The 17650-nt window shown below is 53.4% G+C and overlaps 1 protein-coding gene across 1 annotated transcript in view; it reads left to right on the top strand.

The window, feature by feature from the left end:
- Positions 1 to 17650, top strand: part of LOC142496616 (urokinase plasminogen activator surface receptor-like) — a 46985-nt gene that overhangs the window by 16837 nt on the left and 12498 nt on the right. The window contains exons 4-6 of the mRNA XM_075603280.1: positions 2659 to 2796; positions 3228 to 3371; positions 3925 to 4050. Of these exons, the coding sequence (XP_075459395.1) occupies positions 2659 to 2796; positions 3228 to 3371; positions 3925 to 4050 (408 nt within the window). The remainder of the gene's footprint in view (positions 1 to 2658; positions 2797 to 3227; positions 3372 to 3924; positions 4051 to 17650) is intronic.

The following is a 17650-nucleotide window of genomic DNA, read 5'->3' as shown; positions in this document are numbered from 1 at the left end:
AGGCACACACTAACAGGGGAGGAATGTGACAGGGTGAATAAAAGCCACCAGCCATATGCCTGGCAGACCTATGTGTAGGTCTGCAGTGCAGCAGTTAGGAGGTTAACTTTCAGCTGAGTTAATTAGTCTGATCCCAGCTACCTCATCAAGGTGTTTTAAAACCCCCAGGCTGTACACACATGCAGGCTAGCTGGTCAGGAGACAGGAGTGAAATGCTGAAGTAAGATAACTGCTACAAGGTCTGTTTTCAAAGTACATGTTTGAGGAACTGTCTGTGTCCTGCATGCTGAAAAGAAGCGGTCTTGTTTTTCTATGCTGAAGAGAAGCTATTTTGTTTTTGTATGCTGACAAGAAGCTGTTTTGTTTTTGTGTGCTGTAATTTTTAAGGCTCATTAAATAAGCCTTATCAAGAAAACCCGCGTGTGGTTGCATGTACCCTGCAACAGGTCCTATATTTTCTTTTCTCATTTTTTTGTTATTAAGGAACTTAAAGAACTTTTTAGGGTTGACCTTACATTCTATGGCAATCCTTTTTTCATTATCCATTTTTGCTAATTTGGTCACCCTTTTGCAATTTTTGTTGCATTGCTTATTGTATTGTATTGTATATCTTTATTTATATAGCGTAAAAAGTGTTCTCAGCGCTTCACAAAGAATACAGTATAGGGAATTATAATAATACAATAAGTGCAGCAAAATCAGACAATAGGAAAGGAAATCCCTGCCCCAAAGAGCTTACAATCTAAGAGGTATGGTGGGAGACTTACAGAGACAGCATGTGAGGGAATAAGTGCTGTAGATGGCAGTGCTTGGCCACAATGGGTGGTTGGAGTGACTGAGTGTGGGACAGTAACCATGAGTGCAGGCCTTTGGAATGCTTGATTTGTGGGGCACGTTTTAAGGTTAGTCAAATAACTTATAATTCTGATACGATGTCTCCGTCCCTTCTGACTTATAGAATCTAAACGCCTTCCTCTTCTTGTCCATTTCCTCCCCTACCTGTTTATTTAGCCACATTGGTTTTGACTTATTTCTTTTATACTTATTACCCAAGTGTATACACTGATAAGTGTGCTTTTGTAACAATGTTTTAATGACTGCCCATTTATCTTCTACATTTTTCCCTGCAAAAACATCATCCCAGTGTATTACTTGTAGATTAATCCTCAGTTTATTAAAATCTGCCTTTCTAAAGTTTAAAGTCCTTTGTTGAACCCAAGTAATCTGTTTTTTGATCATTTATTTCAAATGAGACCATGTTATGATCACTGTTACCCAAATGTTCCAGGACTTGAATATTTGTTATTACTTCTACATTGTTTGATATGCTCAAATCCAGAACTGTCCCTCTCCTGGTTGGTTCCTCAATAATTTGGGTCATATAATTGTCTTTAAGCACCCCCAAAAACCTGTTTCCTTTTGTTGTAATGCTAATCTCATTGCCCCAGTCTATGTCTGGATAATTAAAATCCCCCATTATGCCAACATGACCCAGTTTTGATGCCTTCTCCATTTTCAAAAGTATTTTAGTTTCCTCGATCTCACAGATATATGGTGCTTTATAGCATATTCCCACAAACATTTTCTTTATACTTTACCTCCTCTGCTAATTTCTATCCACAAAGTCTCTACATTTTCATAATTCCCTTCATAAACATCATCCCTTATAATAGGTTTTAGATCCAGTTAACATATAAACATACTCCACCTCCCCTTCTATTTGTTCGATCCTTCAGTAAAAGGGAATAACCCTCTAAATTAACTGTCCAGTCATGAGTTTCATCCCACCATGTTTCAGTAATGCCTATGATATCATACTGCTCCCTTGCAGCTATTAATTCAAGCTCCCCCATTTTATCTGTCGAGCTTCTTGCATTAGCAAGCATGCATTTAAGTTTTTTTTCAGCCTGTACTATTATCTTATCTGCTCCTTCCTTTCTGCTCCCACTTGGGTTAAGGTTGGTTAGAAGTTTTCTGGTATTATCTGTATTTACTATGGGTGTCTCACTACTTGTCAAACTCACACTTGCCCCCATGCTACCTCCATAACCCCTTGTTTATTTAGTTTGTTATCTGTTTCATTCCCCTCCCCCCTCCATCCTAGTTTAAAATCTCCTTCAAGCTTTTTAACATTTGGCGTGAGCTTGCCTGATTTGGGGTTAGCCTGCCTGTTTTGGGATGAGCCTGCCTGATTTGGGGTAAGCCTGCCTGTTTTGGGATGAGCCTGCCTGGATTGAGGTGTGCCTCCCTGATTTGGGATGAGCCTCCCTGATTTGGTGTGAGCCTGCCTGATTTGGGATGACTCTGTCAGATTTCAGGTGTGCCTCCCTGATTTGGGGTGAGTCTCCCTGTTTTGGGGTGAGCCTCTCTGATTTGGGGTGAGCCTCCCTGATTTGGGGTGAGTCTCCCTGATTTGGGGTGAGTCTCCCTGATGTGGAGTGAGCCTCCCTGATTTTTAGCATGAGGTCTCCCTGAGAAAGATTAGCCGTTTTTTGGTGCAGAGATCCCCAATCTCTGGTGTTGGGAGTTGATATCTTGACATATTGGAGACGTATAGTCATGGTTTGAGAGACTGAAGGGGTAATAAGTAGGTGTTGGAATATTTTGAGGGGTGGATAATAAGATGGGGTCTCCGCTGCTGACCTCTCTCCCCTTCAGCTCGTATACCGGTAGCTTCTCTCTACTGTCTGACCTGTGAGGGTGACCCCGCGTCCTGCGCCCTTCAAAACCTGACATCCCTCCAGTGTGCCGGAGTCCAAGAACGCTGCATGACCATCACCACGGCGAATACCACTGGTGAGAGACCACCACCTATCCCCACCCGCCCCCCCCCCCGAGCACAGAGAAACCGAGGGACCCCAAAATACACACAGGGAGAGAAGGATAATCCTAACAATAACCTAATATATATATATACATACCCCACATATACAGATATATCTTTATGTCATACATACATGATACAAAACACTTATGAGCCCGTTCACACGATTGAGACAGGTCCACAAACCTGCCTTATCCGTAAATCGCTCAGCATACCATGCTTTAACTGCAGCACAGGATTCTGGGTAATGATATGCAAATGAGCATGCACGGTGTGTCACTTTTGCTTCTTACTCACTTTAACATGGACCCCTATAAGCTTAACACTTCATATAATACTCCCCCGCTTCCTGAAGATATCACTGCCTTTGGGCGTGTGAACGTGCTCCTCCCTCTCCCTGCAGATTCCCGCACGGACACGGTGATTAAAGGGTGTGGAACCGGTAACCTGTGTGACCTGAGGCTGGAGTATAATAATGGGAAAGAGACGCTATATACAGGTGTATCCTGCTGCGGGAAGGACAACTGCAACAATGGCACAACTACAGGTAACACAACCCCTACACTGCCCATTCAGCTATCCCAACTCCTGTACCATCCGACAGGTAACCCAACCGCTCCAGTACCCCACAGGTAACCCATTCCTTAGACTGCCCACAGTTTACCCAACCCCTCTCCTGATCTGCAGATAGCCCGACCCTTATACTGCCCACAGGTAACCCAACCCCATCACTACTCTATATGAGACTTAACCCTACAGCTACCCACAGATGCCCCTCAACTCTTCTACAGGGAGGTAACAAAACCCCACAACTGTCTTACTAAACGTTGCCACCCTTCACAGTTAACTTACTTATAAACCCACAGGTAACCCGTTCACTCACCTCACTAGATGGTAACCTAAACCCTTAGATCGCTCACAGGTAAGTTAACCCCTTCATTCAGAATGCACTGATGGCCCATGGAGTCTGTCCTCCCACCACCGAGTGACATAGTGATACAGGACAGTCCGGTGACACATCATGGTGTCCTAGAGACAGACAGGACCCCCCCCCCCCACCTCCCCCATTCCCCTCAGTCTGACCGCAAGTCTCCCCGCAGTGACTGTGAATGAGGATCCGAATGGACTGCAGTGCTACGCATGCAAGGATATGGGAGACTGTCTGGTCAACAACGCCAGCAAAATACAATGCACCGGGGGCATGAACAGGTGCATGGATGTCGTAGGTGAGACACAGCGGAGTCGCACTATCAAACCCTCTATCAATCACCTCTCTATCTGTCTGATCGCCATGCCCAGCACCTCTCTACCTGTCTGATCGCCATGCCGAGCACCTCTCTATCTGTCTGATGTCCATGCCCAGCACCTCTCTACCTGTCTGATCGCCATGCCGAGCACGTCTCTATCTGTCTGATCTGCATGCCCAGCACCTCTCTATCTGTCTGATCGCCATGCCGAGCACGTCTCTATCTGTCTGATCTCCACGCCCAGCACCTCTCTATCTGTCTGATCGCCATGCCCAGCACCTCTCTACCTGTCTGATCTCCATGCCCAGCACCTCTCTACCTGTCTGATCTCCATGCCCAGCACCTCTCTATCTGTCTGATCGCCATGCCCAGCACCTCTCTACCTGTCTGATCTCCATGCCCAGCACCTCTCTATCTGTCTGATCTCCATGCCCAGCACCTCTCTACCTGTCTGATCTCCATGCCCAGCACCTTTCTATCTGTCTGATCTCCATGCCCAGCACCTCTCTACCTGTCTGATCGCCATGCCCAGCACCTCGCTATCTGTCTGATCGCCATGCCCAGCACCTCTCTATCTGTCTGATCTCCATGCCCAGCACATCTCTATCTGTCTGATCGCCATGCCCAGCACCTCTCTATCTGTCTGATCGCCATGCCCAGCACCTCTCTACCTGTCTGATCTCCATGCCCAGCACCTCTCTACCTGTCTGATCTCCACGCCCAGCACCTCTCTATCTGTCTGATCCCCACGCCCAGCACCTCTCTACCTGTCTGATCTCCACGGCCAGCACCTCTCTATCTGTCTGATCGCCACGCCCAGCACCTCTCTATCTGTCTGATCGCCACGCCCAGCACCTCTCTATCTGTCTGATCGCCACGCCCAGCACCTCTCTATCTGTCTGATCGCCACGCCCAGCACCTCTCTATCTGTCTGATCGCCACGCCCAGCACCTCTCTATCTGTCTGATCGCCACGCCCAGCACCTCTCTACCTGTCTGATCTCCATGCCCAGCACCTCTCTACCTGTCTGATCTCCATGCCCAGCACCTCTCTATCTGTCTGATCGCCATGCCCAGCACCTCTCTACCTGTCTGATCTCCATGCCCTGCACCTATCTACCTGTCTGATCTCCATGCCCAGCACCTCTCTACCTGTCTGATCTCCATGCCCAGCACCTCTCTATCTGTCTGATCGCCATGCCAGCACCTCTCTATCTGTCTGATCGTCATGCCCAGCACCTCTCTATCTGTCTGATCGTCATGCCCAGCACCTCTCTATCTGTCTGATCTCCATGCCCAGCACCTCTCTATCTGTCTGATCTCCACGCCAACTGTCTGATCGCCATGCCCAGCACCTCTCTATCTGTCTGATCTCCATGCCCAGCACCTCTCTAACTGTCTGATCTCCATGCCCAGCACCTCTCTATCTGTCTGATCGCCACGCCCAGCACCTCTCTATCTGTCTGATCTCCACGCCCAGCACCTTTCTATCTGTCTAATCGCCACGCCCAGCACCTCTCTATCTGTCTGATCTCCACGCCCAGCACCTCTCTATCTGTCTGATCTCCACGCCCAGCACCTCTCTACCTGTCTGATCTCCATGCCCAGCACCTCTCTATCTGTCTGATCTCCACGCCCAGCACCTCGCTATCTGTCTGATCTCCACGCCCAGCACCTCTCTATCTGTCTGATCTCCATGCCCAGCACCTCTCTATCTGTCTGATCTCCACGCCCAGCACCTCTCTATCTGTCTGATCGCCATGCCCAGCACCTCTCTACCTGTCTGATCGCCATGCCCAGCACCTCTCTATCTGTCTGATCTCCATGCCCAGCACCTCTCTAACTGTCTGATCTCCATGCCCAGCACCTCTCTATCTGTCTGATCGCCATGCCCAGCACCTCTCTATCTGTCTGATCGCCATGCCCAGCACCTCTCTATCTGTCTGATCGCCATTCCCAGCACCTCTCTATCTGTCTGATCTCCATGCCCAGCACCTCTCTATCTGTCTGAACGCCATGCCCAGCACCTCTCTACCTGTCTGATCTCCACGCCCAGCACCTCTCTATCTGTCTGATCTCCATGCCCAGCACCTCTCTATCTGTCTGATCTCCATGCCCAGCACCTCTCTATCTGTCTGATCTCCATGCCCAGCACCTCTCTACCTGTCTGATCGCCACGCCCAGCACCTCTCTACCTGTCTGATCTCCACGCCCAGCACCTCTCTATCTGTCTGATCTCCATGCCCAGCACCTCTCTATCTGTCTGATCTCCACGCCCAGCACCTCTCTATCTGTCTGATCGCCATGCCCAGCACCTCTCTACCTGTCTGATCTCCACGCCCAGCACCTCTCTACCTGTCTGATCTCCACGCCCAGCACCTCTCTATCTGTCTGATCCCCACGCCCAGCACCTCTCTACCTGTCTGATCGCCATGCCGAGCACCTCTCTATCTGTCTGATGTCCATGCCCAGCACCTCTCTACCTGTCTGATCGCCATGCCGAGCACGTCTCTATCTGTCTGATCTGCATGCCCAGCACCTCTCTATCTGTCTGATCGCCATGCCGAGCACGTCTCTATCTGTCTGATCTCCACGCCCAGCACCTCTCTATCTGTCTGATCGCCATGCCCAGCACCTCTCTACCTGTCTGATCTCCATGCCCAGCACCTCTCTACCTGTCTGATCTCCATGCCCAGCACCTCTCTATCTGTCTGATCGCCATGCCCAGCACCTCTCTACCTGTCTGATCTCCATGCCCAGCACCTCTCTATCTGTCTGATCTCCATGCCCAGCACCTCTCTACCTGTCTGATCTCCATGCCCAGCACCTTTCTATCTGTCTGATCTCCATGCCCAGCACCTCTCTACCTGTCTGATCGCCATGCCCAGCACCTCGCTATCTGTCTGATCGCCATGCCCAGCACCTCTCTATCTGTCTGATCTCCATGCCCAGCACATCTCTATCTGTCTGATCGCCATGCCCAGCACCTCTCTATCTGTCTGATCGCCATGCCCAGCACCTCTCTACCTGTCTGATCTCCACGCCCAGCACCTCTCTACCTGTCTGATCTCCACGCCCAGCACCTCTCTATCTGTCTGATCCCCACGCCCAGCACCTCTCTACCTGTCTGATCTCCACGGCCAGCACCTCTCTACCTGTCTGATCGCCACGCCCAGCACCTCTCTATCTGTCTGATCGCCACGCCCAGCACCTCTCTATCTGTCTGATCGCCACGCCCAGCACCTCTCTATCTGTCTGATCGCCACGCCCAGCACCTCTCTATCTGTCTGATCGCCACGCCCAGCACCTCTCTATCTGTCTGATCGCCACGCCCAGCACCTCTCTACCTGTCTGATCTCCATGCCCAGCACCTCTCTACCTGTCTGATCTCCATGCCCAGCACCTCTCTATCTGTCTGATCGCCATGCCCAGCACCTCTCTACCTGTCTGATCTCCATGCCCTGCACCTATCTACCTGTCTGATCTCCATGCCCAGCACCTCTCTACCTGTCTGATCTCCATGCCCAGCACCTCTCTATCTGTCTGATCGCCATGCCAGCACCTCTCTATCTGTCTGATCGTCATGCCCAGCACCTCTCTATCTGTCTGATCGTCATGCCCAGCACCTCTCTATCTGTCTGATCTCCATGCCCAGCACCTCTCTATCTGTCTGATCTCCACGCCAACTGTCTGATCGCCATGCCCAGCACCTCTCTATCTGTCTGATCTCCATGCCCAGCACCTCTCTAACTGTCTGATCTCCATGCCCAGCACCTCTCTATCTGTCTGATCGCCACGCCCAGCACCTCTCTATCTGTCTGATCTCCACGCCCAGCACCTTTCTATCTGTCTAATCGCCACGCCCAGCACCTCTCTATCTGTCTGATCTCCACGCCCAGCACCTCTCTATCTGTCTGATCTCCACGCCCAGCACCTCTCTACCTGTCTGATCTCCATGCCCAGCACCTCTCTATCTGTCTGATCTCCACGCCCAGCACCTCGCTATCTGTCTGATCTCCACGCCCAGCACCTCTCTATCTGTCTGATCTCCATGCCCAGCACCTCTCTATCTGTCTGATATCCACGCCCAGCACCTCTCTATCTGTCTGATCGCCATGCCCAGCACCTCTCTACCTGTCTGATCGCCATGCCCAGCACCTCTCTATCTGTCTGATCTCCATGCCCAGCACCTCTCTAACTGTCTGATCTCCATGCCCAGCACCTCTCTATCTGTCTGATCGCCATGCCCAGCACCTCTCTATCTGTCTGATCGCCATGCCCAGCACCTCTCTATCTGTCTGATCGCCATTCCCAGCACCTCTCTATCTGTCTGATCTCCATGCCCAGCACCTCTCTATCTGTCTGAACGCCATGCCCAGCACCTCTCTACCTGTCTGATCTCCACGCCCAGCACCTCTCTATCTGTCTGATCTCCATGCCCAGCACCTCTCTATCTGTCTGATCTCCATGCCCAGCACCTCTCTATCTGTCTGATCTCCATGCCCAGCACCTCTCTACCTGTCTGATCGCCACGCCCAGCACCTCTCTACCTGTCTGATCTCCACGCCCAGCACCTCTCTATCTGTCTGATCTCCATGCCCAGCACCTCTCTATCTGTCTGATCTCCACGCCCAGCACCTCTCTATCTGTCTGATCGCCATGCCCAGCACCTCTCTACCTGTCTGATCGCCATGCCCAGCACCTCTCTATCTGTCTGATCTCCATGCCCAGCACCTCTCTAACTGTCTGATCTCCATGCCCAGCACCTCTCTATCTGTCTGATCGCCATGCCCAGCACCTCTCTATCTGTCTGATCGCCATGCCCAGCACCTCTCTATCTGTCTGATCGCCATTCCCAGCACCTCTCTATCTGTCTGATCTCCATGCCCAGCACCTCTCTATCTGTCTGAACGCCATGCCCAGCACCTCTCTACCTGTCTGATCTCCACGCCCAGCACCTCTCTATCTGTCTGATCTCCATGCCCAGCACCTCTCTATCTGTCTGATCTCCATGCCCAGCACCTCTCTATCTGTCTGATCTCCATGCCCAGCACCTCTCTACCTGTCTGATCGCCACGCCCAGCACCTCTCTACCTGTCTGATCTCCACGCCCAGCACCTCTCTATCTGTCTGATCTCCATGCCCAGCACCTCTCTATCTGTCTGATCTCCACGCCCAGCACCTCTCTATCTGTCTGATCGCCATGCCCAGCACCTCTCTACCTGTCTGATCTCCACGCCCAGCACCTCTCTACCTGTCTGATCTCCACGCCCAGCACCTCTCTATCTGTCTGATCCCCACGCCCAGCACCTCTCTACCTGTCTGATCGCCATGCCGAGCACCTCTCTATCTGTCTGATGTCCATGCCCAGCACCTCTCTACCTGTCTGATCGCCATGCCGAGCACGTCTCTATCTGTCTGATCTGCATGCCCAGCACCTCTCTATCTGTCTGATCGCCATGCCGAGCACGTCTCTATCTGTCTGATCTCCACGCCCAGCACCTCTCTATCTGTCTGATCGCCATGCCCAGCACCTCTCTACCTGTCTGATCTCCATGCCCAGCACCTCTCTACCTGTCTGATCTCCATGCCCAGCACCTCTCTATCTGTCTGATCGCCATGCCCAGCACCTCTCTACCTGTCTGATCTCCATGCCCAGCACCTCTCTATCTGTCTGATCTCCATGCCCAGCACCTCTCTACCTGTCTGATCTCCATGCCCAGCACCTTTCTATCTGTCTGATCTCCATGCCCAGCACCTCTCTACCTGTCTGATCGCCATGCCCAGCACCTCGCTATCTGTCTGATCGCCATGCCCAGCACCTCTCTATCTGTCTGATCTCCATGCCCAGCACATCTCTATCTGTCTGATCGCCATGCCCAGCACCTCTCTATCTGTCTGATCGCCATGCCCAGCACCTCTCTACCTGTCTGATCTCCACGCCCAGCACCTCTCTACCTGTCTGATCTCCACGCCCAGCACCTCTCTATCTGTCTGATCCCCACGCCCAGCACCTCTCTACCTGTCTGATCTCCACGGCCAGCACCTCTCTATCTGTCTGATCGCCACGCCCAGCACCTCTCTATCTGTCTGATCGCCACGCCCAGCACCTCTCTATCTGTCTGATCGCCACGCCCAGCACCTCTCTATCTGTCTGATCGCCACGCCCAGCACCTCTCTATCTGTCTGATCGCCACGCCCAGCACCTCTCTATCTGTCTGATCGCCACGCCCAGCACCTCTCTACCTGTCTGATCTCCATGCCCAGCACCTCTCTACCTGTCTGATCTCCATGCCCAGCACCTCTCTATCTGTCTGATCGCCATGCCGAGCACGTCTCTATCTGTCTGATCTCCACGCCCAGCACCTCTCTATCTGTCTGATCGCCATGCCCAGCACCTCTCTACCTGTCTGATCTCCATGCCCAGCACCTCTCTACCTGTCTGATCTCCATGCCCAGCACCTCTCTATCTGTCTGATCGCCATGCCCAGCACCTCTCTACCTGTCTGATCTCCATGCCCAGCACCTCTCTATCTGTCTGATCTCCATGCCCAGCACCTCTCTACCTGTCTGATCTCCATGCCCAGCACCTTTCTATCTGTCTGATCTCCATGCCCAGCACCTCTCTACCTGTCTGATCGCCATGCCCAGCACCTCGCTATCTGTCTGATCGCCATGCCCAGCACCTCTCTATCTGTCTGATCTCCATGCCCAGCACATCTCTATCTGTCTGATCGCCATGCCCAGCACCTCTCTATCTGTCTGATCGCCATGCCCAGCACCTCTCTACCTGTCTGATCTCCACGCCCAGCACCTCTCTACCTGTCTGATCTCCACGCCCAGCACCTCTCTATCTGTCTGATCCCCACGCCCAGCACCTCTCTACCTGTCTGATCTCCACGGCCAGCACCTCTCTATCTGTCTGATCGCCACGCCCAGCACCTCTCTATCTGTCTGATCGCCACGCCCAGCACCTCTCTATCTGTCTGATCGCCACGCCCAGCACCTCTCTATCTGTCTGATCGCCACGCCCAGCACCTCTCTATCTGTCTGATCGCCACGCCCAGCACCTCTCTATCTGTCTGATCGCCACGCCCAGCACCTCTCTACCTGTCTGATCTCCATGCCCAGCACCTCTCTACCTGTCTGATCTCCATGCCCAGCACCTCTCTATCTGTCTGATCGCCATGCCCAGCACCTCTCTACCTGTCTGATCTCCATGCCCTGCACCTATCTACCTGTCTGATCTCCATGCCCAGCACCTCTCTACCTGTCTGATCTCCATGCCCAGCACCTCTCTATCTGTCTGATCGCCATGCCAGCACCTCTCTATCTGTCTGATCGTCATGCCCAGCACCTCTCTATCTGTCTGATCGTCATGCCCAGCACCTCTCTATCTGTCTGATCTCCATGCCCAGCACCTCTCTATCTGTCTGATCTCCACGCCAACTGTCTGATCGCCATGCCCAGCACCTCTCTATCTGTCTGATCTCCATGCCCAGCACCTCTCTAACTGTCTGATCTCCATGCCCAGCACCTCTCTATCTGTCTGATCGCCACGCCCAGCACCTCTCTATGTGTCTGATCTCCACGCCCAGCACCTTTCTATCTGTCTAATCGCCACGCCCAGCACCTCTCTATCTGTCTGATCTCCACGCCCAGCACCTCTCTATCTGTCTGATCTCCACGCCCAGCACCTCTCTACCTGTCTGATCTCCATGCCCAGCACCTCTCTATCTGTCTGATCTCCACGCCCAGCACCTCGCTATCTGTCTGATCTCCACGCCCAGCACCTCTCTATCTGTCTGATCTCCATGCCCAGCACCTCTCTATCTGTCTGATCTCCACGCCCAGCACCTCTCTATCTGTCTGATCGCCATGCCCAGCACCTCTCTACCTGTCTGATCGCCATGCCCAGCACCTCTCTATCTGTCTGATCTCCATGCCCAGCACCTCTCTAACTGTCTGATCTCCATGCCCAGCACCTCTCTATCTGTCTGATCGCCATGCCCAGCACCTCTCTATCTGTCTGATCGCCATGCCCAGCACCTCTCTATCTGTCTGATCGCCATTCCCAGCACCTCTCTATCTGTCTGATCTCCATGCCCAGCACCTCTCTATCTGTCTGAACGCCATGCCCAGCACCTCTCTACCTGTCTGATCTCCACGCCCAGCACCTCTCTATCTGTCTGATCTCCATGCCCAGCACCTCTCTATCTGTCTGATCTCCATGCCCAGCACCTCTCTATCTGTCTGATCTCCATGCCCAGCACCTCTCTACCTGTCTGATCGCCACGCCCAGCACCTCTCTACCTGTCTGATCTCCACGCCCAGCACCTCTCTATCTGTCTGATCTCCATGCCCAGCACCTCTCTATCTGTCTGATCTCCACGCCCAGCACCTCTCTATCTGTCTGATCGCCATGCCCAGCACCTCTCTACCTGTCTGATCGCCATGCCCAGCACCTCTCTATCTGTCTGATCTCCATGCCCAGCACCTCTCTAACTGTCTGATCTCCATGCCCAGCACCTCTCTATCTGTCTGATCGCCATGCCCAGCACCTCTCTATCTGTCTGATCGCCATGCCCAGCACCTCTCTATCTGTCTGATCGCCATTCCCAGCACCTCTCTATCTGTCTGATCTCCATGCCCAGCACCTCTCTATCTGTCTGAACGCCATGCCCAGCACCTCTCTACCTGTCTGATCTCCACGCCCAGCACCTCTCTATCTGTCTGATCTCCATGCCCAGCACCTCTCTATCTGTCTGATCTCCATGCCCAGCACCTCTCTATCTGTCTGATCTCCATGCCCAGCACCTCTCTACCTGTCTGATCGCCACGCCCAGCACCTCTCTACCTGTCTGATCTCCACGCCCAGCACCTCTCTATCTGTCTGATCTCCATGCCCAGCACCTCTCTATCTGTCTGATCTCCACGCCCAGCACCTCTCTATCTGTCTGATCGCCATGCCCAGCACCTCTCTACCTGTCTGATCTCCACGCCCAGCACCTCTCTACCTGTCTGATCTCCACGCCCAGCACCTCTCTATCTGTCTGATCCCCACGCCCAGCACCTCTCTACCTGTCTGATCGCCATGCCGAGCACCTCTCTATCTGTCTGATGTCCATGCCCAGCACCTCTCTACCTGTCTGATCGCCATGCCGAGCACGTCTCTATCTGTCTGATCTGCATGCCCAGCACCTCTCTATCTGTCTGATCGCCATGCCGAGCACGTCTCTATCTGTCTGATCTCCACGCCCAGCACCTCTCTATCTGTCTGATCGCCATGCCCAGCACCTCTCTACCTGTCTGATCTCCATGCCCAGCACCTCTCTACCTGTCTGATCTCCATGCCCAGCACCTCTCTATCTGTCTGATCGCCATGCCCAGCACCTCTCTACCTGTCTGATCTCCATGCCCAGCACCTCTCTATCTGTCTGATCTCCATGCCCAGCACCTCTCTACCTGTCTGATCTCCATGCCCAGCACCTTTCTATCTGTCTGATCTCCATGCCCAGCACCTCTCTACCTGTCTGATCGCCATGCCCAGCACCTCGCTATCTGTCTGATCGCCATGCCCAGCACCTCTCTATCTGTCTGATCTCCATGCCCAGCACATCTCTATCTGTCTGATCGCCATGCCCAGCACCTCTCTATCTGTCTGATCGCCATGCCCAGCACCTCTCTACCTGTCTGATCTCCACGCCCAGCACCTCTCTACCTGTCTGATCTCCACGCCCAGCACCTCTCTATCTGTCTGATCCCCACGCCCAGCACCTCTCTACCTGTCTGATCTCCACGGCCAGCACCTCTCTATCTGTCTGATCGCCACGCCCAGCACCTCTCTATCTGTCTGATCGCCACGCCCAGCACCTCTCTATCTGTCTGATCGCCACGCCCAGCACCTCTCTATCTGTCTGATCGCCACGCCCAGCACCTCTCTATCTGTCTGATCGCCACGCCCAGCACCTCTCTATCTGTCTGATCGCCACGCCCAGCACCTCTCTACCTGTCTGATCTCCATGCCCAGCACCTCTCTACCTGTCTGATCTCCATGCCCAGCACCTCTCTATCTGTCTGATCGCCATGCCCAGCACCTCTCTACCTGTCTGATCTCCATGCCCTGCACCTATCTACCTGTCTGATCTCCATGCCCAGCACCTCTCTACCTGTCTGATCTCCATGCCCAGCACCTCTCTATCTGTCTGATCGCCATGCCAGCACCTCTCTATCTGTCTGATCGTCATGCCCAGCACCTCTCTATCTGTCTGATCGTCATGCCCAGCACCTCTCTATCTGTCTGATCTCCATGCCCAGCACCTCTCTATCTGTCTGATCTCCACGCCAACTGTCTGATCGCCATGCCCAGCACCTCTCTATCTGTCTGATCTCCATGCCCAGCACCTCTCTAACTGTCTTATCTCCATGCCCAGCACCTCTCTATCTGTCTGATCGCCACGCCCAGCACCTCTCTATCTGTCTGATCTCCACGCCCAGCACCTTTCTATCTGTCTAATCGCCACGCCCAGCACCTCTCTATCTGTCTGATCTCCACGCCCAGCACCTCTCTATCTGTCTGATCTCCACGCCCAGCACCTCTCTACCTGTCTGATCTCCATGCCCAGCACCTCTCTATCTGTCTGATCTCCATGCCCAGCACCTCGCTATCTGTCTGATCTCCACGCCCAGCACCTCTCTATCTGTCTGATCTCCATGCCCAGCACCTCTCTATCTGTCTGATCTCCACGCCCAGCACCTCTCTATCTGTCTGATCGCCATGCCCAGCACCTCTCTACCTGTCTGATCGCCATGCCCAGCACCTCTCTATCTGTCTGATCTCCATGCCCAGCACCTCTCTAACTGTCTGATCTCCATGCCCAGCACCTCTCTATCTGTCTGATCGCCATGCCCAGCACCTCTCTATCTGTCTGATCGCCATGCCCAGCACCTCTCTATCTGTCTGATCGCCATTCCCAGCACCTCTCTATCTGTCTGATCTCCATGCCCAGCACCTCTCTATCTGTCTGAACGCCATGCCCAGCACCTCTCTACCTGTCTGATCTCCACGCCCAGCACCTCTCTATCTGTCTGATCTCCATGCCCAGCACCTCTCTATCTGTCTGATCTCCATGCCCAGCACCTCTCTATCTGTCTGATCTCCATGCCCAGCACCTCTCTACCTGTCTGATCGCCACGCCCAGCACCTCTCTACCTGTCTGATCTCCACGCCCAGCACCTCTCTATCTGTCTGATCTCCATGCCCAGCACCTCTCTATCTGTCTGATCTCCACGCCCAGCACCTCTCTATCTGTCTGATCGCCACGCCCAGCACCTCTCTATCTGTCTGATCGCCACGCCCAGCACCTCTCTATCTGTCTGATCGCCACGCCCAGCACCTCTCTGCCTGTCTGATCGCCATGCCCAGCACCTCTCTATCTGTCTGATCTCCATGCCCAGCACCTCTCTATCTGTCTGATCACCATGCCCAGCACCTCTCTATCTGTCTGATCCCCACGCCCAGCACCTCTCTACCTGTCTGATCTCCACGGCCAGCACCTCTCTATCTGTCTGATCGCCACGCCCAGCACCTCTCTATCTGTCTGATCGCCACGCCCAGCACCTCTCTATCTGTCTGATCGCCACGCCCAGCACCTCTCTATCTGTCTGATCGCCACGCCCAGCACCTCTCTATCTGTCTGAACGCCACGCCCAGCACCTCTCTATCTGTCTGATCGCCACGCCCAGCACCTCTCTACCTGTCTGATCTCCATGCCCAGCACCTCTCTACCTGTCTGATCTCCATGCCCAGCACCTCTCTATCTGTCTGATCGCCATGCCCAGCACCTCTCTACCTGTCTGATCTCCATGCCCTGCACCTATCTACCTGTCTGATCTCCATGCCCAGCACCTCTCTACCTGTCTGATCTCCATGCCCAGCACCTCTCTATCTGTCTGATCGCCATGCCAGCACCTCTCTATCTGTCTGATCGTCATGCCCAGCACCTCTCTATCTGTCTGATCGTCATGCCCAGCACCTCTTTATCTGTCTGATCTCCATGCCCAGCACCTCTCTATCTGTCTGATCTCCACGCCAACTGTCTGATCGCCATGCCCAGCACCTCTCTAACTGTCTGATCTCCATGCCCAGCACCTCTCTATCTGTCTGATCTCCACGCCCAGCACCTTTCTATCTGTCTAATCGCCAAGCCCAGCACCTCTCTATCTGTCTGATCTCCACGCCCAGCACCTCTCTACCTGTCTGATCTCCATGCCCAGAACCTCTCTACCTGTCTGATCTCCACGCCCAGCACCTCTCTATCTGTCTGATCGCCACGCCCAGCACCTCTCTACCTGTCTGATCTCCACGCCCAGCACCTCTCTATCTGTCTGATCGCCACGCCCAGCACCTCTCTACCTGTCTGATCTCCATGCCCAGCACCTATCTATCTGTCTGATCGCCATGCCCAGCACCTCTCTATCTGTCTGATCTCCATGCCCAGCACCTCTCTACCTGTCTGATCTCCATGCCCAGCACCTCTCTACCTGTCTGATCTCCATGCCCAGCACCTCTCTATCTGTCTGATCGCCATGCCCAGCACCTCTCTACCTGTCTGATCTCCATGCCCTGCACCTATCTACCTGTCTGATCTCCATGCCCAGCACCTCTCTACCTGTCTGATCTCCATGCCCAGCACCTCTCTATCTGTCTGATCGCCATGCCCAGCACCTCTCTATCTGTCTGATCGTCATGCCCAGCACCTCTCTATCTGTCTGATCGTCATGCCCAGCACCTCTCTATCTGTCTGATCTCCATGCCCAGCACCTCTCTATCTGTCTGATCTCCACGCCAACTGTCTGATCGCCATGCCCAGCACATCTCTATCTGTCTGATCTCCATGCCCATCACCTCTCTAACTGTCTGATCTCCATGCCCAGCACCTCTCTATCTGTCTGATCGCCATGCCCAGCACCTCTCTATCTGTCTGATCTCCATGCCCAGCACCTCTCTATCTGTCTGATCTCCACGCCCAGCACCTCTCTATCTGTCTGATCTCCACGCCCAGCACCTTTCTATCTGTCTAATCGCCACGCCCAGCACCTCTCTATCTGTCTGATCTCCATGCCCAGCACCTCTCTATCTGTCTGATCTCCACGCCCAGCACCTCTCTATCTGTCTGATCTCCACGCCCAGCACCTCTCTATCTGTCTGATCTCCACGCCCAGCACCTCTCTATCTGTCTGATCGCCATGCCCAGCACCTCTCTATCTGTCTGATCTCCACGCCCAGCACCTCTCTATCTGTCTGATCGCCATGCCCAGCACCTCTCTACCTGTCTGATCGCCATGCCCAGCACCTCTCTATCTGTCTGATCTCCATGCCCAGCACCTCTCTAACTGTCTGATCTCCATGCCCAGCACCTCTCTATCTGTCTGATCGCCATGCCCAGCACCTCTCTATCTGTCTGATCTCCATGCCCAGCACCTCTCTATCTGTCTGATCGCCATGCCCAGCACCTCTCTATCTGTCTGATCGCCATTCCCAGCACCTCTCTATCTGTCTGATCTCCACGCCCAGCACC

Source organism: Ascaphus truei, chromosome 6 (assembly GCF_040206685.1).
Source record: "Ascaphus truei isolate aAscTru1 chromosome 6, aAscTru1.hap1, whole genome shotgun sequence".
NCBI lineage: Eukaryota > Metazoa > Chordata > Amphibia > Anura > Ascaphidae > Ascaphus > Ascaphus truei.
Note: the sequence above shows the minus strand (reverse complement) of the source record. Positions and strands in the feature narration are given on the sequence as shown.